Below are 26517 nucleotides of genomic sequence, written 5' to 3'. Positions count from 1 at the left end.
TAAATCATATCGCTTTTTACAGATATCACATGTATGTGCATTACAGTTGACACATCCATATTTGAGGCATATTATATACAGCATATTGAGGATTGGAATAATCATAGGATATTATACATTAATATCAAAGTTACTACTATATTTTATTATCGTATTATATCATAATATCATATATATTATTATATTAATGTGTGAAGTTAACAAGATCCTGTTACCATGAAGCAGGACAACTCGGTTCCATGAGATCAGGTTGCTGTCCACGTTTTTGTCAGAGAAGTAAATTGTGGTTGAGACGTAATCCAAGAGCTAGAGGGGAAAAGAGGAAGACAACAGGATGGAGTTCAAATAATTCAATCAATGTAGTACCACTGGCATCTATCTATAACACTCTGTTAATAACACAAGGTTATTAAGGTTGATTCCCAAATGAAGCCGTATGCCTTATGTAGTGCACTACTTTTGACCAGAGCCCTATGGGGCCGGAGGGTAGCATTTGGAACGTATCCTAAATGTTTCTTACTTGTGTTTTGACCCCGCTCTCATACACCAGACTCTCCCAGATGCCATGGAACTCAGCTGAAAAACACACACATGGGAGTAATTATGTATATAAATCTTTTTTGAAGAAAACGTCACCCTGGCAACCATAGAACTACATATAGAACAGTGAATTAGTAGAATCTCTGTTAACATGGGCCCGCCCACCGGCTGGTAAGAGCCAGTGATTGGCTGCAGAGAGCTCCTCCTCCTCCAGGTTCAGAGTGCTGGGCCCGTCATCATTCAGGGTGAAGATGTGGATGGACAGACTGCAGCTCTTCAGATCTATGGGCTGCAGGAGGAAAACAACCCAAACATCAGACATGTGTCTTATAGTACACTACTGCTTTTTACCAGGGCCCACAGGGCTCAGGTCTAAAGTAGTGCACTAGATAAGGAATAGGGTGACATTTGAGACTCATCCGGGTGGGTATAGTTTGTGGAACGTTCCAACAGGAATCTGTTCCAAAAACTTTGTAAAGTACAAGGTTGCCAACAAACAACACATACAAAGTAGCATGATCAATTCACCTAGCTAACTAGCTGCCGAATAGGCATCAACCTACCACTTAGCGTATTCTTGATGTTTGTCCATAGGTTACCAGTGAGGACAGACATTTTTCAGAATAAATGTGGTGAGTGAAAAACTTAATGAAATAGCCCACTCCCTACCAGGTATCTTATTCTGCCTCTATACAACTTTATATGCGTTGTTTGTTGGCAACCTTGTTACTTACAACGTTTTTGGAACAGATTGCTGTTGGAACGTTCCACAAATTATACCACCCGACTCATCCCATGTTGCATTAACATACAGCTGAAAATGTATTATTAATGTGCCACTAAGACATACTATATGTTCTAGTGAGTTCCTACAGGACATTATCTAAGCAGCTAGAGAGAGAGGGAAGAGTAAGAACAACAGTACATGAGGGCAGGCTGTCACAGTACTTCACTTTTCTCTCAGCATCCACTATGGCCACTGATTGGACGTGTTTGATAAGGAAGTCCTCGTCAAACTCTGTCCACCTGTAAGCCCCGAACACCATGCGATGACGGTTCAGCAGGGTCAAGACGTGCATCTTCACGTCAGACCTCTTCGCAGTGCTGTAGTCAGTGTAATACGCATAGAGAGAGACAGAGGAGAGAGAGAGAGAGAGACAGAGGAGAGAGAGACAGAGGAGAGAGAGAGAGGCAAAGAACGACAGAGAGCAGTGTTGTTAGGGACAAGGAGAAAGGAATGGAAGCATGTCATGAATACAACTTTGAAAAGACTAACATGCTGGGGTAAATCATTACATAACGGACAGTGTCCCAAAAGGCAGCCATATTCCCTATATAGTGCACTACTCTTGACAAGGGCTGACAGGGCCCACTATTTAGGGAGGGCCCTTTTCAAAAGTAGTGCACTTTACAGGGAACAGGGTGCCATTTGGGACACTTTACTTCCCTAGTACTGTAATACCAGTTCAGTGTGAATAGAGCTTTTGAAGATACACTAGCTAGTTAGAACCTGGTAGATTTGACGTGAACCTCCACATGGATGTTGTTCATGTCGTTGGGGTTCTGCTTCAGATCCCCTACCTCCATTCTGTCGCCCTCCATACCTTCAGAGATTAAAATGTATGTCAAAATTAAATCATTTTCGGGTGGAAATACAATAACTCCTTGCTCAGTCTAATGTAATGTCTCGGCAGCAGTACACATGACATGTTGACATCACCAACATGCATAAGAAGTACTTATCAACTATCTGCCTTTAGAACTTACAACAAAATAAGTATAATTAGCTAGCTAGTATGACAACAACACATTCAATGCAAAGCATCAAGCTCACAGCATTTAGCTACCTAGCTAATGTTCGCTAGCTACACGGACGTTACTAGTTAAAGTCGCAGAGTGACACGCTTTATTCTGTTGCTAGATCTCACTAGCAAGTGATGTTACTAGTGTTACGTGTGTAATACAGCTATTGCGATTCGTCATTTATTTTGTTAAGCTTTCATTCAAGAAGTGTACACAAAATTGCTTACCTTAGTTTTGGTACGGAATGGACTGAACGTCACTCGAATTTAGCGCGCAGTTTTGTTGAACCTGAAGTAGATGAGTTGTTGTGGGAAATGTACTTCCGGGTTATCGGGGTATGGATCGCATTTTAATGCAAACAATTATTAGATACAGATACCTAATTACCAGACGCTTTCGCTTAATTTAAACACAACAAACATGGGGAAGAAGCATAAAAAGCACAAGCCGGAGTGGAGAACAGTTGATGGTAAGTGAGCAAAGAAAACAATTCAAAGCCTGGCTTTGTCCCTTTTTGCTAGCCTAGCTAGCTAGCTAGCAGTTAACGTTATCCTACTTACTGGCCTGCTGACTGAATCGTCCTGCAGTGCTAGTGTTAACTTACTATTCCTCAACTTCTGTTGTAGCTTATTATTCCTCAACTTCTGTTGCTTGCTGCCATAAGCATTACCAATAACTATTATGACGGATGTGTATCAGGTCTTATCAAGATTGAGTATGCATAATATTGGCATTTACGCCAGCTAGCCAGTTTATCCTGTCGTAGTGGTAGCATTGCACTGCAGATAGATATCTGTGATGGGTAGCAAATGTTTATCATCACTTATTACACAGTAACACACACCACATCTTCTGCTAGGATGATGACACATCATGCTTGTTGATCTTGCACTGGGTATGACCCATCACTCAGCTAAATGTGGTCTCTGTTTTCAGACTGTGAGGACAAGCCTTTTGAGAAGCAGCTGAAGCTGGTGCTCAAAGTGGGAGGAAGTGAGATCACAGAACTCTCAGGCTCCGGCCATGACTCCAGTTACTACGACGACAGGTCAGACCATGAACGAGAGCGCCACAAGGACAAAAAGAAGAAGAAGAAGAAAAAGTCTGAGAAGGAGAAAGACAAACACGTAGATGATGAGGAGAGGAGAAGACGGAAGGTGAGTATGAGGGGAACAAGGGTCTGGCCCAAATGGCACCCTATTCCCTATATAGTGCACTCCTTTTAGCCAGACCCAAATGAGCCTTGGTAAGAAGGTGGGCACACTATAAAGCGAATATGGTGCAACTTGGGAGTTAACCTTTCATATAAAGCATACCATATAACATGACGTTAGGTCGTGAGCTAGGTCGTTATTTAATTACAAAAAAACAATAATCAATCAATGAATGTGTAATCTTTGACAGGAGGAGAAGAGGAAGAAGAGAGAGCGGGAGCAGAATGAATCAGAGGCTGCTACTGCCTCTGCCTGTGGTGTAGGCCTGCCCAGTGTTGTGCCCAGTCACACTGGTGTGGCAGTCGAGCCTTTCATGCTGCCAAAGATACCAAACATTGGTATTAGTTTTGAGGTGAGACACGTTTTTGGGGTTTCAAGTTTTATTAGTCGTAAGTAGAGGATACACATGGTATACAGCATCCTATGAAATGCTTACTTGCAGCAAGCTTACTTGATCCCTAGAGCCTATAATGTTTTCCTGGAGATCACATAGTCTGGAAACCTCCAGGTCCTACAGGAGATAGTGGAACTGGAGACCTCCTGGTCCCATAGGAGATAGTGAAGTAAATAATACAGTGTTTGGCAACACTGTACATTACTGCCTTTGCTACAGTCAAGCATGTATTCTAATTACTCATTCATACACTACTTGCAGCAGTAACACTAACCCTAACCATAATAGATAGGAGATCACAGGGCCATCTCCAGTAGTTTAATGAGGTCTGTCTCAGCAGCAGCAGCAGCAGCAGGAGGAGAAGAAGAGGAAGAGGGAGAGGTCTGAGATGGAGCCAGAGGTGATGGACCACTTTCACCCCAACATCAAGGTAGAGGTGGAGCAACAAGGAGACCGGCCTGTCAGGGCTTGCAGGACAGCCCCGGGTAATAATCTAGCTGTTCTCTTGTGTTGTTATGTTATTACACATGTTATTACTGATTATAAGCTGAGTGGTTCCAGCCCTGAATGCTGATTGGCTGACAGCTGTGGTATATCAGACTGTATACCACGGGTATGACAAAAACATTTTTTTTTACTGCTCTAATTCCGTTGGTAACCAGTTTGTAATAGCAATAAGGCACCTCAGGGGTTTGTTACCACGGCTAAGGGCTGTATCCAGGCACTCCACATTGTGTCATGTGTAAGAACAGCCCTTAGCCGTGGTACATTGGTCTTATACCACACCCCCTCTGGCCTTATTGCTTAATCATAACATACATTGTACACCCATAGTAATCTGAGGTGTTAAAGGCTAATGTAAAACAGGTTGTGATTGTATGTTTGTCTCTTCCCTCAGAGAGTGAGTGCACCCCTCGACAGCAGCTCCTGGAACACTTCCTGCGCCAGCTTCAGAGGTAAGGCTCTCTGACAACATTGGCCACGTTTACATGAACACCAATATCCCGTTATTATTCGGAATGCTCAAGTATTCTGTTTTTGAGTTGACACGTATAAACATATCAGTTTGTATCCTGGTTATGAAAAACCAGGATAAGATGCCTGGGATATGCTGATCTTAGACGGGATACTGTGGCATGTCAACATCTCATCCCGTTTACTGTTGTTTTTCACATTCTGTGCTGTCAGTTTCACATATCATGAGTGTTGTTTTTCATGTTCTGTGCTGTCAGGCTCAGTTTCACATATCATGAGTGTTGTTTTTCATGTTCTGTGCTGTCAGGCTCAGTTTCACATATCATGAGTGTTGTTTTTCATGTTCTGTGCTGTCAGGCTCAGTTTCACATATCATGAGTGTTGTTTTTCATGTTCTGTGCTGTCAGGCTCAGTTTCACATATCATGAGTGTTGTTTTTCATGTTCTGTGCTGTCAGGCTCAGTTTCACATATCATGAGTGTTGTTTTTCATGTTCTGTGCTGTCAGGCTCAGTTTCACATATCATGAGTGTTGTTTTTCATGTTCTGTGCTGTCAGGCTCAGTTTCACATATCATGAGTGTTGTGTGATGATGTTTTCATAAAACAATTCACTTCAGAATGTAGGCTACCTGTGCAGTTCCATCCACCATAATAAATCATTTAGCTGTACTCCATACTGGACCATATAGCCTACTGGCTACTTTCACCCCCAATTTAGACAAGTTTCTGCTTATAATTTCCGACATTTGGTAGGCCATATTATAATTTCCTACATTTTGGTAGGCCATATTATAATTTCCGACAATTGGTAGACCATATTATCATTTCCTACATTTTGGTAGGCCATATTATCATTTCCTACATTTTGGTAGGCCATATTATCATTTCCTACATTTTGGTAGGCCATATTATAATTTCCTACATTTTGGTAGGCCATATTATAATTTCCTACATTTTGGTAGGCCATATTATAATTTCCTACATTTTGGTAGGCCATTTGTCAACTATAGTTAGATACATGCAGCTTGTTTTCTGTCATGTCTTGTTTCCCCAGGAGACTAAATAAAGTAGGGCTCACCAGAATGTCTTACACTGATAGAAGGAATGCATCAGTAATCTAGTTAACACCGGTAACATTGTCTGTTTCGTTTTAGTTCTGCATTTAGGGACCAGGGAGAAAACGCAATAACACCAAAACACTGGAAAGATTGGTTCTGTGCAAAATGTCCAAATGTCATCCGTTTGACCGGTTTTAAGGAAATGAAAAGCTGAGAAAACCATGAAACATTGCTTATAAGTCTTCCATCTGATTCAGAGGGGTTGGGTTAAATGTAAAAGACACATTTCAGTTGAATGCATTCAGTTGTACAACTGACTAGGTCTCCCTCTTTCCCTTTCATCTTAGGTGCTTATTTTAGGTGGTTGAAGTACTGTCTGCTTGCATAACCGTGTCAAATATTACACGCACAGTCACATTTTCTCAAGAGATGCTGAAAGAATTCAATCATATTTCTCCACTCTTGTTCCCGAGACAAAATTAGCATTTGTTTTATAATTTTACTTTAAGAAATGCGTAATTCTGCAGGAGTTAATATTATATTACTCTACATATGAGAAGTTATAAGCCTACAGTCAGTGTCCAGATTTCAGTTACTATTCCATTTAACCCATATGAATTTAAATGAGGATTATTCTGTTTATTCATGGCCACAGTGATACTCGTGAGCGAGATATCAAAGGTGCATGTAAACAGCTTTCCCCGAATAAGACCTTAAGTGGGATATGAGCTACTATTCGGAATACTGTGCGCATGTAAATGTGTTCAGTGACAGATCCACAAACATCTCTGGATTATGCCTGTTGGTGACATGAAAGTCAGTTCAGTCGGTACTAAGAATTCTGTTTGTCTTGTCTTTCCAGGAAGGATGCCCATGGCTTCTTCACTTTCCCAGTGACAGACGCCATCGCTCCAGGTTACTCTGTGATAATCAAACACCCCATGGATTTCAGCACCATGAACGACAAGATCACAGACAACGAGTACAAAACCGTCACAGAGTTCAAGGTGAGGTGATGCTACAAGCGACCACATGGCGATCTGTCCATCACAGATCACAGGAACTGTCATGATTAGAATTTTGAGATGTACCTCAATACGTCTTTCAGTGATTCCTCACCTCTTTCTCAACTGTATTGGAGGAGAAGGTCCAACGTGCCTCCCCTTGAGCATTTTGACAAGGTGACAAGGATAGAAGATACAGGAATCAGGGAAAGATGAATTGTGAAAGAGCCTTGGTATCATCACGTTGATATAACTTGTGGAAAGGAATGTGTGTGCTGTACATAATGGTCACATTCATAACATTGATCGTATTTTCAAAGGAGGATATTTATTTGCTTCAATGAAACAAATATTTGTGTTGAAGTATTTGTATGAGTTTTGTATTTGTAAGTGAGTGACGGAGAGCTTGTTGTTGTAAAGCGGTTGCTTCCTCTGTTGCAGGCGGACTTCAAGCTGATGTGTGATAATGCCATGGTGTATAACCGTCCAGAGACCGTTTACTACAAGGCTGCCAAGAAACTGCTGCACACTGGCTTCAAGATGATGAGCAAAGTAATGAGTAGTGTCTCTACAAGGAGAGGATAGAGGTGTCATTGTCAGTGTATGATTTGTTGTGCATGTTGATGTTCATAACCCATCCATTTCATGTATTTCCCTTTCCTGTGACAGATGCTGGTGGAGTCCTGTTTCCCCTTGTCTTGTCCTTTTCTGTTCTCTCTATGTCATTACACATGTTGGTCATTCTTCTTCCTCTCTGGCTTTGTGAAACAGATTTGCCTCTGTGTGGTTTTACTTCAAACAGACACACCACACTGTAACGTCCTTGTATATTTCTGGAGCATTCAGGAGACTGTAGAACAACTAAGCAGATAGAAGGCAGACGTGTGACTCAAGATGTTTGATCAATGTTTTCCCTCCTAACAATCATCACCATTGCAGTTAGACTCACCACCCCCATCCCACCAGCCATCCCATCCTGACATCCCATTCCACCACCATCCCACCAGCCATCCCATCCTGACATCCCATTCCACCACCATCCCACCAGCCATCCCATCCTGACATCCCACCAGCCATCCCATCCTGACATCCCATTCCACCACCATCCCACCAGCCATCCCACCAGCCAATCCTATCCCACCAGACAATTCCATCCCACCACCATCCTCTCCTTCCAACCCACCAGCCATCCCATCATGCCATCCCATCCTGACATCCCATCCCACCAGCCATCCCACAACCATCCTACCTTGCCATCCCACCAGCCATTCCATCTCACCAGCCATCCCATCCTGAAATACCATCCCACCAACCATCCCACCAGCCAATCCCATCCCACCAGACAATCCCATCCACCAGCCATCCCATCCCACCAGTCATCCTACCAGCCATCCCATCCTGCCATCTCATCCTGCCATCCCACCAGACAATCCCATCCACCAGCCATCCCATCCCACCAGCCATCCTATCACTCTCTGGCTGAGTTGTGGCAGATGGAGTATAAAGCAATTCCTTTTGGTTCTCTTTCTCTCCCTGTGGTTCTCTTTCTGTGGTTCTCTCTCTCTCTGGCTCTTTTTCTGTGGCTCTGCTCTGTTTACAGGAGCGGCTGTTAGCACTGAAGCGCAGCATGTCTTTCATGCAGGACATGGATTTCTCTCAGCAGGCGGCCATTTTAGGGGACGAGGATGTGGCGTCTGAGGAGCCCCCTCCGGAGGTCATCCCCATGCCCGTGGAGTCGGCGTCGGCCAAGAAATCCAAGAAGCAGCCCAAAGACATCAAAGATATGAAGGAAGTCATCAGGTAGAATGGAATGGCCTACTCTCTAGTCCAGTGTCTTGACTTCGGTAGATGTTGGTCTCATGCATCATGTACTCCATGTGTGCACATGACGTCATTGCTCATGTAGTCCCTTCTGTTATCCCAGGCTTGGTACAATGTGATGGATGAGACCCATAAACCACTGCTGTATGGTGCTCATTGTAGGACTCATGTATCCTACATGTTCCATCCAACATGCTACATAACCATAAACTGTAGAGTAACAGTGTGTATCTCTGTGGTCCCAGCCAGGGCCGGCCCGCTCATTAGGCAGCCGCCTATGAGTTTAGCAATTTCTGAGCTAAACTGACCAAGACGCATTTCCAACAACACATAAAACCTCACATAATTCTGCCCAAAAACAATGACATTTTCTCAGTCAGTGGCATAAGGGCTTTTTAGGTGAGAGCTGATTCCGCCCTATGATAAGCAGTGCCACTTTGTCAAATGAAGAGTCTCAAAATATTTATCTTGTCCATTCCCAGCATGCCTCTCCAGGGTCGCTGCGGCGCACCACCAACATTCCGTCAATAAAATAATCCACCATCATGTAACAGATATAGGTAGAAAGACTAGGTGTCCTTTTCTGTAGCCTACAGGCTGGAGATAAAATGGATGACAATGTAATGAGATGGAAACGTTTTATATCGTGCAGGTTTCTCCCATCAAATAGCCTAAATGGTGCCTAATCAAAATAAAAAACTGCTGACATATTAACAAACATGGACAGGGCAAAGTAAAAAAACAAAACAGGACAGGTCAAAGTAAAAAAACAAAACAGGACAGGTCAAAGTAAAATGGACAATCAGGCTACTCACAACTTTTGTCCAGGAGTATCATCCCGTGGGCTAAATTGTCATGGTCAGTGGTTTCAAGTTTGTTTCCATCAATTTTTTTACGAGCTGATCATAGCAAAACATTAAATACTTCTGCATTTCCCGCTGTGTAAACACATTGCAAATAGGCTCAGGATAACTCCTGATGAAGTTGGGTAGCTGATATTCAGAGCTTAAAGAGACAAATTGATTAGTGACAGGAATCAGGATGAATAAAGCCACTATACCTCAGTAAGCACAGACCGATGCTGACGTCTTTTTTTTGATTTAGCCTTGATTTACACGGACGTTGTGTTCTAGTCCAGTCCGGATCAACTCTGAACCCATCATACACTTCTGTTTGTTTCAGATTTTGTCCGGTCTGGACGAGCCTTGATTTGGCCCAAAATATATGTCTATTAATTAAATAATTTAAATAATCTTTTCAACTTTCATTTAGAACTGAAAATCACCTTTTATTCAGAACCTAAACCTTAACATCTGGAAAAAATACCTATTTTAGACGTCTTTTCAACGTAATTTTGCTTACTGGGACTATTCTTGTAGGGGCGGCAATTTTTTTGTTCTGCCGCCCTAGGCGAGACGTGGTCCCAGGAGTTACCTGTATTAACCAGTGATCTGTGGAGTAACATTGTGCATCTCTGTGGTCCCAGCTGTTACCTGTATGAGCCAGAGGGGAACGCCTGCAGCCTGACTGACAGCACAGCGGAGGAACACGTTCTGGCCCTGGTGGAGCACGCTGCAGATGAAGCACACGACCGCATCAACCGATACATGCCCAACTCCAAGGTATATATATATATATATATATATATATATATATATATATATATATATATATATTAGTACCAGTCAAAAGTTTGGAGACACTTAGTCATTCCAAGGTTTTTCTGAATTTTGTACTATTGTCTACATTGTAGAATAATAGTGAAGACATCAAAACTATAAAATAACACATATGGAATCATGTATTAACCAAATAAGTGTTAAACAAATTGATATTCTTCAAATAGCCACCCTTTACCTTGATGACAGCTTTGCACACTCTTGGCATTCTCTCAACCAGCTTCACCTGGAATGCTTTTCCAACAGTCTTGAAGGAGTTCCCATATATGCTGAGCACTTGTTGGCTGCTTTTCCTTAACTCTGCGGTCCGACTCATCCCAAACCATCTCAATTTAGTTGAGATTGGGTGATTGTGGAGGCCAGGTCATCTGATGCAGCACTCTATCACTCTCCTTCTTGGTCAAATAGCCCTTACACAGCCTGGAGGTGTGTTGGGTCATTGTCCTGTTGAAAAACAAATGATAGTCCAAAACCAGATGGGATGGCATATCGCTGCAGAATGCTGTGGTAGCCATGCTGGTTAAGTGTGCCTTGAATTCTAAATAAATCACAGTGTCACCAGAAAAGCACACGCAGACCATAACACCACCTCCTCCATGCTTTACCGTGGGAAATACACATGCAGAGATCATCAGTTCACCCACACCACATCTCACAAAGACACAGCGGTTGGAGCCAAAAATCTCCAATTTGGACTCCAGACCAAAGGACAAATTTCCACCGGTCTAATGTCCATTGCTCGTGTTTCTTGGCCGAAGCAAGTCTATTCTTCTTATTGGTGTCCTTTAATAGTGGTTTCTTTGCAGCAATTCGACCATGAAGGCCTGATTCACGCAGTCTCCTTTGAACAGTTGATGGTGAGATGTGTCTGTTACTTGAACTCTGTGAAGCATTTATTTGGGCTGCAATTTATGATGCTGGTAACTCTAGTGAAGTTATCCTCTGCAGCAGAGGTAACTCTGGGTCTTCCATTCCTGTGGCGGTCCTCATGAGAGCCAGTTTCATCACAGCGCTTGATGGTTTTTGCGACTGCACTTGAAGAAAGTTTCAAAGTTCTTTACATTTTCTGTATTGATTGACCTTCATGTCTTAAAGTAATGATGTATTGTCGTTTCTCTTTGCTTATTTGAGCTGTTCTTGCCTTAATATGGACTTGGTCTTTTACTAAATAGGGCTATCTTCTGTATAGCCCCCCCACCCACCCACCTTGTCACAGCACAACTGATTGGCTCAAACATATTAAGAAGGAAAGAAATTCCACAAATTAACTTTTAAGAAGGCACACCTGTTAATTGAAATACATTCCAGGTGACTACCTCATGAAGCTGGTTGAGAGAATGCCAAGGGTGTGCAAAACTGTCATCAAGGCAAAGGGTGGCTATTTGAAGAATCTCAAATATAAAATATATGTTGAATTTGTTTAACACTTTTTGGGGTTATTACATGATTCCAAATGTGTTATTTCATAGTTTTGATGTCTTCACTGTTATTCTACAATATAGAAAATAGTACCCTTGAATGAGTAGGTGTTCTAAAACGTTTGACCGGTAGTGATTACATTACCAGTCAAAGGTTTCTTCAAGTGGGTTTTTCTTTGTTTTTACTGTTTTCTACATTGTAGAATAATACTGAAGATTTCAAAACTATGAAATAACACGTATGGAATCATGTAGTAATCAAAAACTTGTTAAATCAAGATTAACACTGTATATAATGATCAGCTGTTATATTCCCAAGTCCAAGGTACTGTACTCAATACAACAGTGTCTGTTTTAATCAGATATGACTGCTAGCCTAGAGGTTAGAGAAGCGGAGGGTTGCTGGTTCGAATCCCTGGCTTTGAGTCAGGTTTAATAGATGGATATTTAAAGTGGATGCCAGGGTTGATCTATGTTCAGTTTTCTCGGTGACCACATGGTTCTTGTGTCCCGGTGACCACATGGTTCTAGTGTCCCGGTGACCACATGGTTCTAGTGTCCCGGTGACCACATGGTTCTAGTGTCCCGGTGACCACATGGTTCTAGTGTCCCGGTGACCACATGGTTCTAGTGTCCCGGTGACCACATGGTTCTAGTGTCCCGGTGATAGTGTCCCGGTGACCACATGGTTCTAGTGTCCCGGTGACCACATGGTTCTAGTGTCCCGGTGACCACATGGTTCTAGTGTCCCTGTGACCACATGGTTCTAGTGTCCCGGTGACCACATGGTTCTAGTGTCCCTGTGACCACATGGTTCTAGTGTCCCGGTGACCACATGGTTCTAGTGTCCCTGTGACCACATGGTTCTTGTGTCCCTGTATTTTCAGATGGGTTACCTGAGGAAAGAGCCTGATGGTAATCTGTTGTACACTGTAGTGAATCAGCTGAATCCAGAAGCAAAAGGTTTGTTCCCTACTTTTCTAGGGTATTATCCAGTGGGAAACTCACAGTCCCAAATGGCAGCCTATTCCCTATATAGTACACTACTATATAGTGTACTATATAGAGCCCTATGGACCCTGGTCAAAAGTAGTGCACTACATAGGGAATAGGCTGCCATTTGGGACACAGATATAGAACCTGTATAGATGTAGTGTATGTGATAAATGTCCAAGATGTTCTGTACTACATGACACAGAGGGAAGAACCTGTTCTGTCTCTGCTTCCCAGAGGAGGAGACCCACCCTGTGGACCTGAGCTCTCTGTCCAATAAGCTCCTACCTGGATTAACAACACTGGGTTTTAAAGATGACAGGAGACACAAGGGTATGTATAGAAAGTGCAAAGCTGCTTAGCTGTTAGCTAACACGTTTGATACATGTCCTGACAATGTAAAAAGTCAATGTGACCTCCTGCTGCGTAGAAGTTTTAGTTTCTGTCTTTCATAATGTTGGCTATGATGAGAGAGAATTTCTTCCAAGGCTTCCTTCCTCTGCTCGGGTGTGTGTGTGTGTGTGTGTAGTGACGTTCCTGAGCAGTACCTATAACACCCAGACCCTACAGAACAACTCCATCTACCCAGACCTGCTGCCTGATGAGATGGACCTGCTGTACTCAGCCTACGGGGACGAGACTGGGGTACAGTGTGCTCTCAGGTTAGTCAATGCTGTAGCAGCACTCGCATCATTACTGGAGTTAGGGTTCCCATCAGACCATTCCTGGAATCAAGATGCAATAATAAGGAAATCCTGGGATTTTGGGGAAATTTACCGCAATTTTGCAACCCTACGTGCAGTGCACATCTAACGTGCTGTATGAAAAAGCCTTAACATTGTAGTATATATACACTGTATAAATGCTGTCTCCTTCCTCATTCCAGTATTCAGGAGTTTGTTAAAGGTTGTGGGAACGTTACTAAACATTTGGTTGACGGGCTGCTGGATAAGATGACTGCAGGGGATCACTCTAAGGCTGTCTACCAGATCAGACAGGTCTGTACCCCATTAACCACTCATACAGGCTGGGCCCCAAATGGCCCCCTATGCCCTATCTAGGGCTCTACCTTTGACCCGGGCCGTCTGGGGGGGACACTGTCACGCATGACTTCCTAAAGTACACCGTGTGGGTGTATATATACATTATGTTAACTAGTTTTAACTAGTGGTAGAAGCTGGGTATATATACATTATGTTAACTAGTTTTAACTAGTGGTAGAAGCTGGGTGTATATACATTATATTAACTAGTGGTAGAAGCTGGGTGTATATATACATTATGTTAACTAGTTTTAACTAGTGGTAGAAGCTGGGTATATATACATTATATTAACTAGTGGTAGAAGCTGGGTGTATATATACACATTATGTTAACTAGTTTTAACTAGTGGTAGAAGCTGGGTGTATATATGCATTATGTTAACTAGTTTTAACTAGTGGTAGAAGCTGGGTATATATACATTATATTAACTAGTGGTAGAAGCTGGGTGTATATACATTATGTTAACTAGTTTTAACTAGTGGTAGAAGCTGGGTGTATATACATTATGTTAACTCGTTTTAACTAGTGGTAGAAGCTGGGTGTATATACATTATGTTAACTCGTTTTAACTAGTGGTAGAAGCTGGGTGTATATACATTATGTTAACTAGTTTTAACTAGTGGTAGAAGCTGGGTGTATATACATTATGTTAACTAGTTTTAACTAGTGGTAGAAGCTGGGTGTATATACATTATGTTAACTAGTTTTAACTAGTGGTAGAAGCTGGGTGTATATACAATATGTTAACTCGTTTTAACTAGTGGTAGAAGCTGGGTGTATATACATTATGTTAACTCGTTTTAACTAGTGGTAGAAGCTGGGTGTATATACATTATGTTAACTCGTTTTAACTAGTGGTAGAAGCTGGGTGTATATACATTATGTTAACTCGTTTTAACTAGTGGTAGAAGCTGGGTATATAGACATTATGTTAACTCGTTTTAACTAGTGGTAGAAGCTGGGTATATATACATTATGTTAACTAGTTTTAACTAGTGGTAGAAGCTGGGTGTATATATACATTATATTAACTAGTGGTAGAAGCTGGGTATATATATACATTATGTTAACTAGTGGTAGAAGCTGGGTCTATATATACATTATGTTAACAAGTGGTAGAAGCTGGGTATATATATACATTATGTTAACTAGTGGTAGAAGCTGGGTGTATATATACATTATATTAACTAGTGGTAGAAGCTGGGTGTATATATACATTATATTAACTAGTGGTAGAAGCTGGGTATATATATACATTATGTTAACTAGTGGTAGAAGCTGGGTGTATATATACATTATATTAACTAGTGGTAGAAGCTGGGTCTATATATACATTATGTTAACAAGTGGTAGAAGCTGGGTATATATATACATTATGTTAACTAGTGGTAGAAGCTGGGTATATATATATACTGTGGCAAACGTCTTCAAAGTTAGGAGCGTTTGTCACAAATTAAGTGGGAAACTGTCACCAAAGTCAGCCCAGAATGAAAGTTCTTTCGAACATGACAGTACCTGTGTGTTTGTTTCGCTGTCCTGGTCCACCCAGGCCACAGGTAAGGTCAAGGATAGCAGGGTTCGGTACACAAATCTGGTTCTCGGTAGGTCCAGGTCTAAACGCCAACAGGTAAGTCCAAAACAGTCCAGCTCGTACACTGTAAATCCAGCCAATGTAGATTGTCTCTTTCTCTATGGTTCATAGATCCTTCCCGCCCTCTCTCTCTCTTCCTGGTTTTTCTTGACCTTTTATCTGTGGGTCGGCTCCACCTTCTGAGGGTTCCTCTTGCTTCTGGGAATTGTAGTTTTGGCAGTCGGCCATTTTGTGATCTGTAGTTCTGATCGGGGTGGCCATTTTAGTGATCGGGCAGAACCCGTTTATTAGTTCTGCCCTCACATATCTGCCATTTATCACTCGACCCCCTTCTTTGCCACACATCTCCCCCCCTAGATCCGACCCCCTAGGTCGGGCTACCGCAGCAAAATATGCGTGCATGCGGGATAACCCATCCACATTTCCCATTTCCTTTCCTGCTCTGTGTTGCAAGTCAAAGTGAAACGGTTGGAGACTCAAAAACCACCGCATCACCCGAGCGTTCTTCTCTTTAGCCCTATCCATCCAGGTGAGTGGTGCATGGTCACTGATGAGGGTGAAGTGGCGCCCCAGCAGGTAGTATTTCAGGCTTTCCAGAGCCCACTTTACTGCCAGCGCCTCTTTCTCAACAACTGAGTAGTTGGTTTCCCGTGGTTCCAGCTTCCTGCTTAAAAACAGGATGGGGTGTTCCACCCCTTCTACCTCTTGGGACAGCACTGCTCCCAAGCCGACCTCTGAAGCATCCGTCTGAACCACAAACTCTCTCTCAAATTCTGGTACCACCAGCACTGGATTACAGCAGAGGGCCTCCTGTAATGTCCTAAATGCTTTGGTGGCCCTTTCATCCCACTTGACCATGTTTGGCCCTCTGGCTCTAGTCATGTCGGTGAGTGGGGCGGCCACTGTGGCATAACTTGGGATGAACTTCCGGCAGTACCCGGTCAGCCTTAGGAAGGCTCGAACCTGCTTCTTATTTACTGGTTTTGGCCATTCTCTAATTGCCTCCACCTTCTTACGTTGGGGTTTGATTAATCCTCTTCCCACTGTGTATCCCAGATACTCCGTTTCCTCTAACCCCACATAACACATGGCAGGGTTCGCCTTTGAGCCCTGCCTTTCTAAGGGCGTCTAACACCGCCTGTACCCGGGGTAAGTGGGATTCCCAATCTGGGCTGTAGATCCCCACGTTATCTAAATAAGCTGCGGTGTATGTTTGGTGCGGTTTTAGGACCTTGTCCATGAGCCGTTGAAAGGTGGCTGGGGCCCCGTGTAGGCCGAATGGCATGACGGTGTATTGAAACAAACCGTCAGGGGTTGCAAAGGCTGTCTTTTCTTTGGCCCTGGGGGTCAGAGGAATTTGCCAGTACCCTTTTGTCAGGTCCAGGGTCGTAATGTACTGAGCTTTACCAATTTTCTCCAGTAGTTCGTCTACTCTGGGCATGGGGTAGGCGTCAAACTTGGAGATTTCATTTACCTTCCGAAAGTCGTTACAGAACCGCAAAGACCCATCGGGCTTGGAGACCATCACAATTGGGCTAGACCACTCACTATGTGACTCTTCGATCACTCCAGCTGTCAACATTTTCTCCGTCTCTGCTCTAATCGCTGCCTGTCGAGCCTCGGGTACCCGATATGGCCTCATGCTCACTTTTCTCCCTGGTAGGGAAACGATATCATGAGCTGTAACCTCAGTTCGGCCGGGTACTTCTGAAAACACATCTCTGTTTTTCTGGATCGGGGTCTTTACTTCCTGTACTTGTGCTGGGGACAAAGTAGGTGAAATATTTACTTCAGCTGTCTCCTGAGTGTGTGTGGGGTACGTGACCATTAGTGTTTCTCTCTCTCCATGCTTTTAACAGGTTTATGTGATAGATCTGTTCCTGGGGCCGTCGACCTGGCTGTCGGATCCGATAATTAACTTCTCCTATTCTCTCCAGTACTTCGTATGGTCCTTTCCATGTGGCTAGTAGTTTGCACTCTACCGTGGGGATCAGCACTAACACCTTATCTCCCGGTTGAAATTCCCTCAGGGTAGCCTGCCGGTTATAAGTGTGCCGCTGGTGCTCTTGTGCTTGTCTCATGTGCTCTCTGACGATGGGCATGACTGTGGCTATCCTGTTTTGCATTGCCGTGACGTGCTCTATGACACTAGTATACGGGGTGGATTGGTGTTCCCAGGTTTCCCGGGCGATGTCTAAGATTCCCCGGGGGTGCCTCCCATATACCAGCTCGAAGGGAGAAAACCCCAGCGAGGCTTGAGGAACCTCTCTAATGGCAAACATCAGATATGGCAACATGCAATCCCAGTTTTTCCCATCCTTGTCGATTACCTTCCTGAGCATTGACTTCAGGGTCCGGTTGAATCTCTCAACCAGCCCGTCCGTCTGTGGATGGTAAACCGATGTCCTCAACTGTTTCACCTGCCACAATTTACAAAGGTCCGCCATAAGGCGGGACATAAAGGGGGTCCCCTGGTCAGTAAGGATCTCCTTTGGGACCCCAACCCTGGTGAACAATAGCACTAGTTCCTTGGCGATATTTTTGGAAGCCATTGTCCGAAGGGGAATGGCTTCTGGGTAGCGAGTGGCATAATCTAGAATGACCAGAATGTATTGGTGCCCTCTGGCAGATTTGGGTAGTGGGCCCACTATGTCCATCGCTATCCTCTCAAATGGCGTTTCGATTATGGGGAGTGGCACTAACGGGCTTCTAAACGCTGGTCGGGGAGCTGTTACCTGGCACTCCGGGCACTCTCCACAATGCCGAGCCACTTCAGCCTGAATTCCTGGCCAGTAAAACCTCCTTACAATCCGGTCTCGGGTTTTATCGATACCAAGGTGTCCACCCAGAATGTGCCCATGAGCTAGATCCAGTACTGTCTTCCTGTACCGGGTGGGGACCAACAACTGTTCCACCACATCAACCCCTATTTTTGAGACTCTGTACACCAAACCATTTTTCATGATGAAGTGGGGAAAACTATTAGGCATCATCCTATCATTTATGGGAGTACCATCTACGACCTGCACGTCTGCTCTGGCTTGCTGCAGGGTTGGATCCTGGTGTTGGGCCGTCCCGGAATTAGTCATGGACCCTGCCAGGTCTGCTGGTTCTAGATAGTCGTCCTCTGGATTCAGATCGACCCCAGCCCCACTAGTACTGGGCTGTTCATTATCAACGAGGTTTGCCACTTCATCCTCATCCTCCCCTACTAGTACCTGTGAGGTTGGCCCCTGGGAGACCTCTTTTCTTGGCCTTGGTTGAAGGCCCCATGCTTCTTCCTGCTTGGTCAGGGTTGTTGGCTTCTCAAATATGCCGTTCTTTTGACCTAACTTCGCAAAGTTAGGAAAGTATCTACCCAATATTACATCATATGGCATCTTTGGGACCACGCCGACCTCATAATCCAGCAGACCGTCCTCTGTTTGTATGCTCACTAATGCTGTGGGGTACAGACGGGTATCCCCATGAATGCACGTAACACTGATATCCTGACTTGTATCCAGTTTGTGCGTCGGCACTAGGTTTGCAACGACCAGGGTTAGCATACTGCCGGAATCCAGTAGTGCTTCAACCTCCTTCCCTTCAACCTTCACCCTGCACATATGTTTGTTTCTTGATCTTTCAAGTACAGTGGTTACCACGGGACATGCATACCATATCTCATCTTCTTTTTCACCGAGGTTACATTGCATTGGCTCTTCTTTAATAGGGCAGTAGGCTGCAATATGTCCCGGTCGATTACAATTGTAACAGATAATAGGGTTCCGGGGGGGAGACCTCCTCGACCCCCAGTCCCGGTTTCCGGTTTTTCCCTTAGTGTCTCGGCCCGATTCTGATTCTTTCCTCATGGCCCCACGCTGCTCTCCTCCCCCTCCCCCTGTTGGGACAGTCTTACCCTGTCCGCTGGTTCGCCCAGGCCTGGGGAATGGGAATCTTTCCTCCTGCGCCTGCTCAGCTGTTCCTAACGTACAATACCGTTCAACCAGGCCCACGAGATGGTCGGCGGAAAGTACCTCGTTCTGGCCAACCCATCGTCGCACTTCTTGGGGTAGACCTCGCTGAAACTGGTTGAGTACGATGGTCTCGACGACCTCGGCGGACGAACGGGTCTCCGGTCGCAACCATTTCCGTGCCAGGTGAATCAAGTCGAACATCTGTGTTCGGGGGGGTTGTCCCGGTCTGTAGGACCACTGGTGGAAGCGGTGTGCCCCCCGGTATCGGTCACTCCCAGTCTAGTCAGAATCTCTCCCTTGAGTTTATCGTAATCCTGTGCATCCTTCAACTCCAGGTCGAAATATGCTTTTTGAGCGTCCCCTGCCAGGTATGGTGCCAGAAGCCCTGCCCATTCTTCTTTCGGCCACTTCTCCCTCTCTGCCGTCCTTTCGAAGGTGGTAAGATATGCTTCCACATCATCCTGCGCTGTCATTTTTTTAAGAAAATGATTGGCCCACCTTTGGGTATTTGCACCTGGTAACTGAGCCCCAATTTGGTCCGCTAGCCCCTTTAGGCCTTCTCTTAACTCCCGGGTGTTTCTCTCTTGCTCTTCTCTGAGCAGCTGGTTGGTGCGGTGCTGGACCTGTAACGTGTCCTGATACATTCGCATTGCATCCTGATGAGCTATTTGTTGAGCTCTAGTTGCCTCTTGTTGGGCGGCCGCCGCTTGTAACAGGGCCTGTATGGCTCCCTCCATACTCATTTTCCTGAAAAAAACTGTCCTAACCAAACAAAGCCACAAAAAAACAAAAAAAAACCTGACTCCCCTTTGGAGTGCTAACTAAACTTTTTTTTTTTTTAATTTACATTTTTTCTACCTAACTAGCGGTATGGTTAATCCAGTGCCCACATTCTCCACCACGTGTGGCAAACCTCTTAAAAGTTAGGAGCGTTTGTCACAAATTAAGTGGGAAACTGTCACCAAAGTCAGCCCAGAATGAAAGTTCTTTCGAACATGACAGTACCTGTGTGTTTGTTTCGCTGTCCTGGTCCACCCAGGCCACAGGTAAGGTCAAGGATAGCAGGGTTCGGTACACAAATCTGGTTCTCGGTAGGTCCAGGTCTAAACGCCAACAGGTAAGTCCAAAACAGTCCAGCTCGTACACGGTAAATCCAGCCAATGTAGATTGTCTCTTTCTCTATGGTTCATAGATCCTTCCCGCCCTCTCTCTCTCTTCCTGGTTTTTCTTGACCTTTTATCTGTGGGTCGGCTCCACCTTCTGAGGGGTCCCCTTGCTTCTGGGAATTGTAGTTTTGGCAGTCGGCCATTTTGTGATCTGTAGTTCTGATCGGGGTGGCCATTTTAGTGATCGGGCGGAGCCCGTTTATTAGTTCTGCCCTCACATATCTGCCATTTATCACTCGACCCCCTTCTTTGCCACAATACATTATATTAACTAGTGGTAGAAGCTGGGTGTATATATACATTATGTTAACTAGTTTTAACTAGAGGTAGAAGCTGGGTGTATATACATTATATTAACTAGTTTTAACTAGTGGTAGAAGCTGGGTATATGTACATTATATTAACTAGTGGTAGAAGCTGGGTATATATATGCATTATATTAACTAGTTTTAACTAGTGGTAGAAGCTGGGTATATGTACATTATATTAACTAGTTTTAACTAGTGGTAGAAGCTGGGTATATATGTACATTATGTTAACTAGTTTTAACTAGTGGTAGAAGCTGGGTAAATATACATTATATTAACTAGTGGTAGAAGCTGGGTATATATACATTATGTTAACTAGTTTTAACTAGTGGTAGAAGCTGGGTGTATATATACATTATATTAACTAGTTTTAACTAGTTTTAGAAGCTGGGTATATATACATTATATTAACTAGTTTTAACTAGTGGTAGAAGCTGGGTATATATACATTATGTTAACTAGTTTTAACTAGTTTTAGAAGCTGGGTATATACACATGTTAACTAGTTTTAACTAGTGGTAGAAGCTGGGTGTATATATACATTATGTTAACTAGTTTTAACTAGTTTTAGAAGCTGGGTATATACACATGTTAACTAGTTTTAACTAGTGGTAGAAGCTGGGTGTATATATACATTATGTTAACTAGTGGTAGAAGCTGGGTGTATATATACATTATATTAACTAGTTTTAACTAGTGGTAGAAGCTGGGTGTATATATACATTATGTTAACTAGTTTTAACTAGTGGTAGAAGCTGGGTATATACACATGTTAACTAGTTTTAACTAGTGGTAGAAGCTGGGTGTATATATACATTATGTTAACTAGTTTTAACTAGTGGTAGAAGCTGGGTGTATATATACATTATATTAACTAGTGGTAGAAGCTGGGTGTATATATACATTATGTTAACTAGTTTTAACTAGTGGTAGAAGCTGGGTATATATACATGATGTTAACTAGTTTTAACTAGTGGTAGAAGCTGGGTATATATACATTATATTAACTAGTGGTAGAGGCTGGGTATATATACATGATGTTAACTAGTTTTAACTAGTGGTAGAAGCTGGGTATATATACATGATGTTAACTAGTTTTAACTAGTGGTAGAAGCTGGGTATATATACATTATGTTAACTAGTTTTAACTAGTGGTAGAAGCTGGGTATATATACATTATGTTAATGTGGTTGTAACATGTCGTCTTGTGTTTCAGAAAAGAAACATGGCGTTACCGGATGAAACCAAGAACAACATTTACGATATGCAGGTAAAGTATTTTACAGCTGTTCAATTGAATATGCTTACTGTGTGTGTGTGTGTGTTTGTCTGTGTGTGTGTGTGTGTGTGTGTGTGTGTGTGTGTGTGTGTGTGTGTGTGTGTGTGTGTGTGTGTGTGTGTGTGTGTGTGTGTGTGTGTGTGTGTGTGTGTGTGTGTGTGTGTGTGTGTCCATCTTGCTTGCCCCACATGGTTGATCCTCCAGATCTGTGTGTTTATTTGCCCAGATGGCTGATGGGACAGGTCTGGGAGAGGGCAGCTCAGTGCTGGACTTCATGTCCATGAAGAGCTACTCTGACATGTCTCTGGAGATGTCCATGCTCAACTCTTTAGGTGATAATCCTACCTGGTTGTCAATCAGTAGTATCGCTTCCATTATCTTAACCACCTGTGTGTTTACCACCACCCCCCATACAGACATACACACACACACACACACAGGCACACACACAGGCACACACACAGGCACACACAGGCACACACACAGACACACACAGGCACACACACAGACACACACAGGCACACACAGGCACACACACAGGCACACACACAGACACACACAGGCACACACAAACACACACACAAACACACACACAGACACACACACAGACACACACAGACACACACCCAGGCACACACCCAGGCACAGACACACACACAGACACACACAGACCCACACAGGCACACACACACACACAAACACACACACAGACACACACACTCTTTATAGTGATTGTTTACCATAGCCCTAAAGTAGTGCACTATATAGGGAATAGGGTGCTGTTCGGTATGCAGACCCTGTCATCTTCATCACTTGTATGACTGTAATGGTCTTCCCTGTGTCCCTCCTCTCCTCTCAGGGAAGTCAGTGAAGAAGGAGCCGGAGCATGAAGACGGGGTCAGCCAGCAGCACTTTGAGGAGGCAGCCAAGCTGCTGCAGGAGTTCCAGGAAGGCCAGGTGGAGAGGGGAGGCTCCAGACCCTCCTCTAACCTCTCCTCCCTGTCAGGGACCTCAGACAGGGACCAGCACCACCTGGGTAAGGACTGCAGGACAACACTGTCTGGACCTCATCCACTTGCCTGGCTGTATCAGTTAGTAAGTCCCAAATGGTGCCCTATTCCCTATATAGTGCACTACTTTTGACCAGAGCCAAGAGAGCTCTGGTCAAAAAGTAGTGCACTATGTAGGGAATAGGGTGCCATTTGGGACGTAGAAAGGAGCTCTTCCAACTGCCTCGCTAAGTCAGTGTCAGAAACATGCAGGATTTGTCTGTGCCAGTTGCCATTTTGTGCCTTGTAGACACTTACAGGCTCGGTATGTCCCATCAGTCACTTAAAGCTGTAAGGAAAGACGGTCTGGATAAGAGCTTCTACCAAATTAATAAATATCATGTAAAATGTTATAAGGAGACATGGGTTTCAACGTTTCAAAGGCTTTATAGACATGTGATTTATGTGCTTTGTTTCAATGACCGTTGGTCCTGTTTTTCTATGTTCCTCCTCAGGGAGTCCCTCACACCTGGGTGTTGGTGACCAGTCTGAGATGGTTCATGACCCGTATGAGTTCCTCCAGTCCCCAGAGCCAGGCTCCACATCCAACAGCTGACCTATGAGTTCCTCCAGTCTCCAGAGCCAGGCTCCACATCCAACAGCTGACCTATGAGTTCCTCCAGTCTCCAGAGCCAGGCTCCACATCCAACAGCTAACCTATGAGTTCCTCCAGTCCCCAGAGCCAGGCTCCACATCCAACAGCTGGCCTATGAGTTCCTCCAGTCCCCAGAGCCAGGCTCCACAGCCAACAGCTAACCTATGAGTTCCTCCAGTCCCCAGAGCCAGGCTCCACATCCAACAGCTGACCTATGAGTTCCTCCAGTCCCCAGAGCCAGGCTCCACATCCAACAGCTGACCTATGAGTTCCTCCAGTCCCCAGAGCCAGGCTCCACAGCCAACAGCTGACCTATGAGTTCCTCCAGTCCCCAGAGCCAGGCTCCACATCCAACAGCTGACCTATGAGTTCCTCCAGTCTCCAGAGCCAGGCTCCACATCCAACAGCTAACCTATGAGTTCCTCCAGTCCCCAGAGCCAGGCTCCACATCCAACAGCTGACCTATGAGTTCCTCCAGTCCCCAGAGCCAGGCTCCACATCCAACAGCTGACCTATGAGTTCCTCCAGTCTCCTGAGCCAGGCTCCACATCCAACAGCTGACCTATGAGTTCCTCCAGTCCCCAGAGCCAGGCTCCACATCCAACAGCTGACCTATGAGTTCCTCCAGTCCCCAGAGCCAGGCTCCACATCCAACAGCTGACCTATGAGTTCCTCCAGTCTCCAGAGCCAGGCTCCACATCCAACAGCTGACCTATGAGTTCCTCCAGTCTCCAGAGCCAGGCTCCACATCCAACAGCTAACCTATGAGTTCCTCCAGTCCCCAGAGCCAGGCTCCACATCCAACAGCTGACCTATGAGTTCCTCCAGTCCCCAGAGCCAGGCTCCACAGCCAACAGCTAACCTATGAGTTCCTCCAGTCCCCAGAGCCAGGCTCCACATCCAACAGCTGACCTATGAGTTCCTCCAGTCCCCAGAGCCAGGCTCCACATCCAACAGCTGACCTATGAGTTCCTCCAGTCCCCAGAGCCAGGCTCCACAGCCAACAGCTGACCTATGAGTTCCTCCAGTCCCCAGAGCCAGGCTCCACATCCAACAGCTGACCTATGAGTTCCTCCAGTCTCCAGAGCCAGGCTCCACATCCAACAGCTAACCTATGAGTTCCTCCAGTCCCCAGAGCCAGGCTCCACATCCAACAGCTGACCTATGAGTTCCTCCAGTCCCCAGAGCCAGGCTCCACATCCAACAGCTAACCTATGAGTTCCTCCAGTCCCCAGAGCCAGGCTCCACATCCAACAGCTGACCTATGAGTTCCTCCAGTCCCCAGAGCCAGGCTCCACATCCAACAGCTGACCTATGAGTTCCTCCAGTCCCCAGAGCCAGGCTCCACATCCAACAGCTGACCTATGAGTTCCTCCAGTCTCCTGAGCCAGGCTCCACATCCAACAGCTGACCTATGAGTTCCTCCAGTCCCCAGAGCCAGGCTCCACATCCAACAGCTGACCTATGAGTTCCTCCAGTCTCCTGAGCCAGGCTCCACATCCAACAGCTGACCTATGAGTTCCTCCAGTCTCCTGAGCCAGGCTCCACATCCAACAGCTGACCTATGAGTTCCTCCAGTCCCCAGAGCCAGGCTCCACATCCAACAGCTGACCTATGAGTTCCTCCAGTCCCCAGAGCCAGGCTCCACATCCAACAGCTGACCTATGAGTTCCTCCAGTCTCCTGAGCCAGGCTCCACATCCAACAGCTGACCTATGAGTTCCTCCAGTCCCCAGAGCCAGGCTCCACATCCAACAGCTGACCTATGAGTTCCTCCAGTCTCCTGAGCCAGGCTCCACATCCAACAGCTGACCTATGAGTTCCTCCAGTCTCCTGAGCCAGGCTCCACATCCAACAGCTAACTCACACACTGGCAAGTTGGCTCTAACTAGGGTAGCTCTGGTCACAATACCAGTATCACTATACTATGATACTCCACTTTCCAAGGCAAAAAAGGAAACACGAAACTGTTTTAACTCTTTAAAAACCTGCTTTATCTAAAATATTGTTTTCTGTAGCTTGAAAAACAAACAAATGTGACTCTGGGTGACAACATAATGCTGCTTGTTTGTATCCAACATTAGGACTTCTGAGTATAGCGATTCTGCTATTGAGACACTACTAGGGAGTTGGTAGACAATGCCTCTAACTACTGGTCTGGGGTCAGACATTGTTTGATGGGTAATCTGATCCTAGATCTGTGGCTTAGAGGAAACTTCTACTCAGAGCTGATCTGACGTCCTGTTTTTAACCACACTGGTTGTTTTGTTGTCTGACTCTGCTCTCAACACCCTGGGAACAACGAGAGTGAACCTCAGACATGTTGTGAAAGGTCATCATGATTGTACAGATTATTTGTATGTGCGCTATACTTAAGAGAATAAAGTCGCCACAGGTTGTGTTTTTACACAGTACTGTGTCATCAGGTTGTGTTTTTACACAGTACTGTGTCATCAGGTTGTGTTTTTACACAGTACTGTGTCATCAGGTTGTGTTTTTACACAGTACTGTGTCATCAGGTTGTGTTTTTACACAGTACTGTGTCATCAGGTTGTGTTTTTACACAGTACTGTGTCATCAGGTTGTGTTTTTACACAGTACTGTGTCATCAGGTTGTGTTTTTACACAGTA

General features: G+C 44.7%; 2 protein-coding genes and 1 long non-coding RNA gene across 13 annotated transcripts in view; 2 read left to right on the top strand and 1 right to left on the bottom strand.

The window, feature by feature from the left end:
• The window catches only part of LOC106590995 (pachytene checkpoint protein 2 homolog), a 7172-nt gene extending 4513 nt beyond the window's left edge, over positions 1–2659 (bottom strand). Inside the window, exons 1-6 of one of the 2 annotated variants that reach the window (XM_014182168.2) lie at positions 2571–2659; positions 2051–2144; positions 1494–1644; positions 706–829; positions 521–576; positions 216–306 (exon numbers count right to left, since the gene is read on the bottom strand). In XM_014182168.2, coding sequence (XP_014037643.1) covers positions 216–306; positions 521–576; positions 706–829; positions 1494–1644; positions 2051–2142 — 514 coding nt within the window. In that variant the 5' untranslated portion in view covers positions 2143–2144; positions 2571–2659. Of the gene's footprint in view, positions 1–215; positions 307–520; positions 577–705; positions 830–1493; positions 1645–2050; positions 2145–2570 lie in introns of those variants that run through there. The other variant, XM_045697035.1, reaches the window with a different exon arrangement.
• On the top strand, positions 2647–26517 carry LOC106590994 (bromodomain-containing protein 9). Of its 10 annotated transcripts, none has more exons than XR_006759684.1 (18): positions 2647–2812; positions 3280–3500; positions 3748–3909; positions 4289–4436; positions 4850–4907; positions 6848–6992; positions 7431–7541; positions 8590–8789; positions 10297–10432; positions 12795–12870; positions 13138–13233; positions 13430–13562; positions 13787–13898; positions 22181–22234; positions 22470–22575; positions 23103–23279; positions 23748–26281; positions 26344–26517. XR_006759684.1 is itself a non-coding variant. In XM_045697028.1 (18 exons), the coding sequence occupies exons 1-18, from the start codon at positions 2764–2766 to the stop codon at positions 23846–23848; spliced, it is 2028 nt and encodes a 675-aa protein (XP_045552984.1). In that variant the 5' UTR covers positions 2647–2763; the 3' UTR covers positions 23849–26331. The 10 variants fall into 10 exon arrangements, 8 of the variants coding, with proteins under 8 accessions (XP_045552984.1, XP_045552982.1, XP_045552979.1 ...); XR_006759683.1 differs by having other exon boundaries at positions 26313–26517; XM_045697028.1 differs by lacking the exon at positions 26344–26517 and adding an exon at positions 7659–7664 and having other exon boundaries at positions 8653–8789; positions 23748–26331.
• On the top strand, positions 13906–22105 carry LOC123727797 (uncharacterized). Its single transcript, XR_006759690.1, has 2 exons — positions 13906–14340; positions 20983–22105. It is a non-coding gene; the product is annotated as an uncharacterized lncRNA (long non-coding RNA).

The sequence above is a fragment of the Salmo salar genome, chromosome ssa02 (genome assembly GCF_905237065.1).
Source record: "Salmo salar chromosome ssa02, Ssal_v3.1, whole genome shotgun sequence".
NCBI lineage: Eukaryota > Metazoa > Chordata > Actinopteri > Salmoniformes > Salmonidae > Salmo > Salmo salar.
Note: the sequence above shows the minus strand (reverse complement) of the source record. Positions and strands in the feature narration are given on the sequence as shown.

Coding starts and splice junctions, on each gene's coding strand:
- LOC106590994 (XM_045697013.1), top strand. CDS start 2,764: ATGGGGAAGAAGCATAAAAAGCACAAGCCGGAGTGGAGAACAGTTGAT. Junction 7,542..8,589: donor GCTTCAAGATGATGAGCAAA/GTAATGAGTAGT, acceptor CTCTGTTTACAG/GAGCGGCTGTTAGCACTGAA. Junction 22,576..23,102: donor GTCCATGCTCAACTCTTTAG/GTGATAATCCTA, acceptor CTCTCCTCTCAG/GGAAGTCAGTGAAGAAGGAG.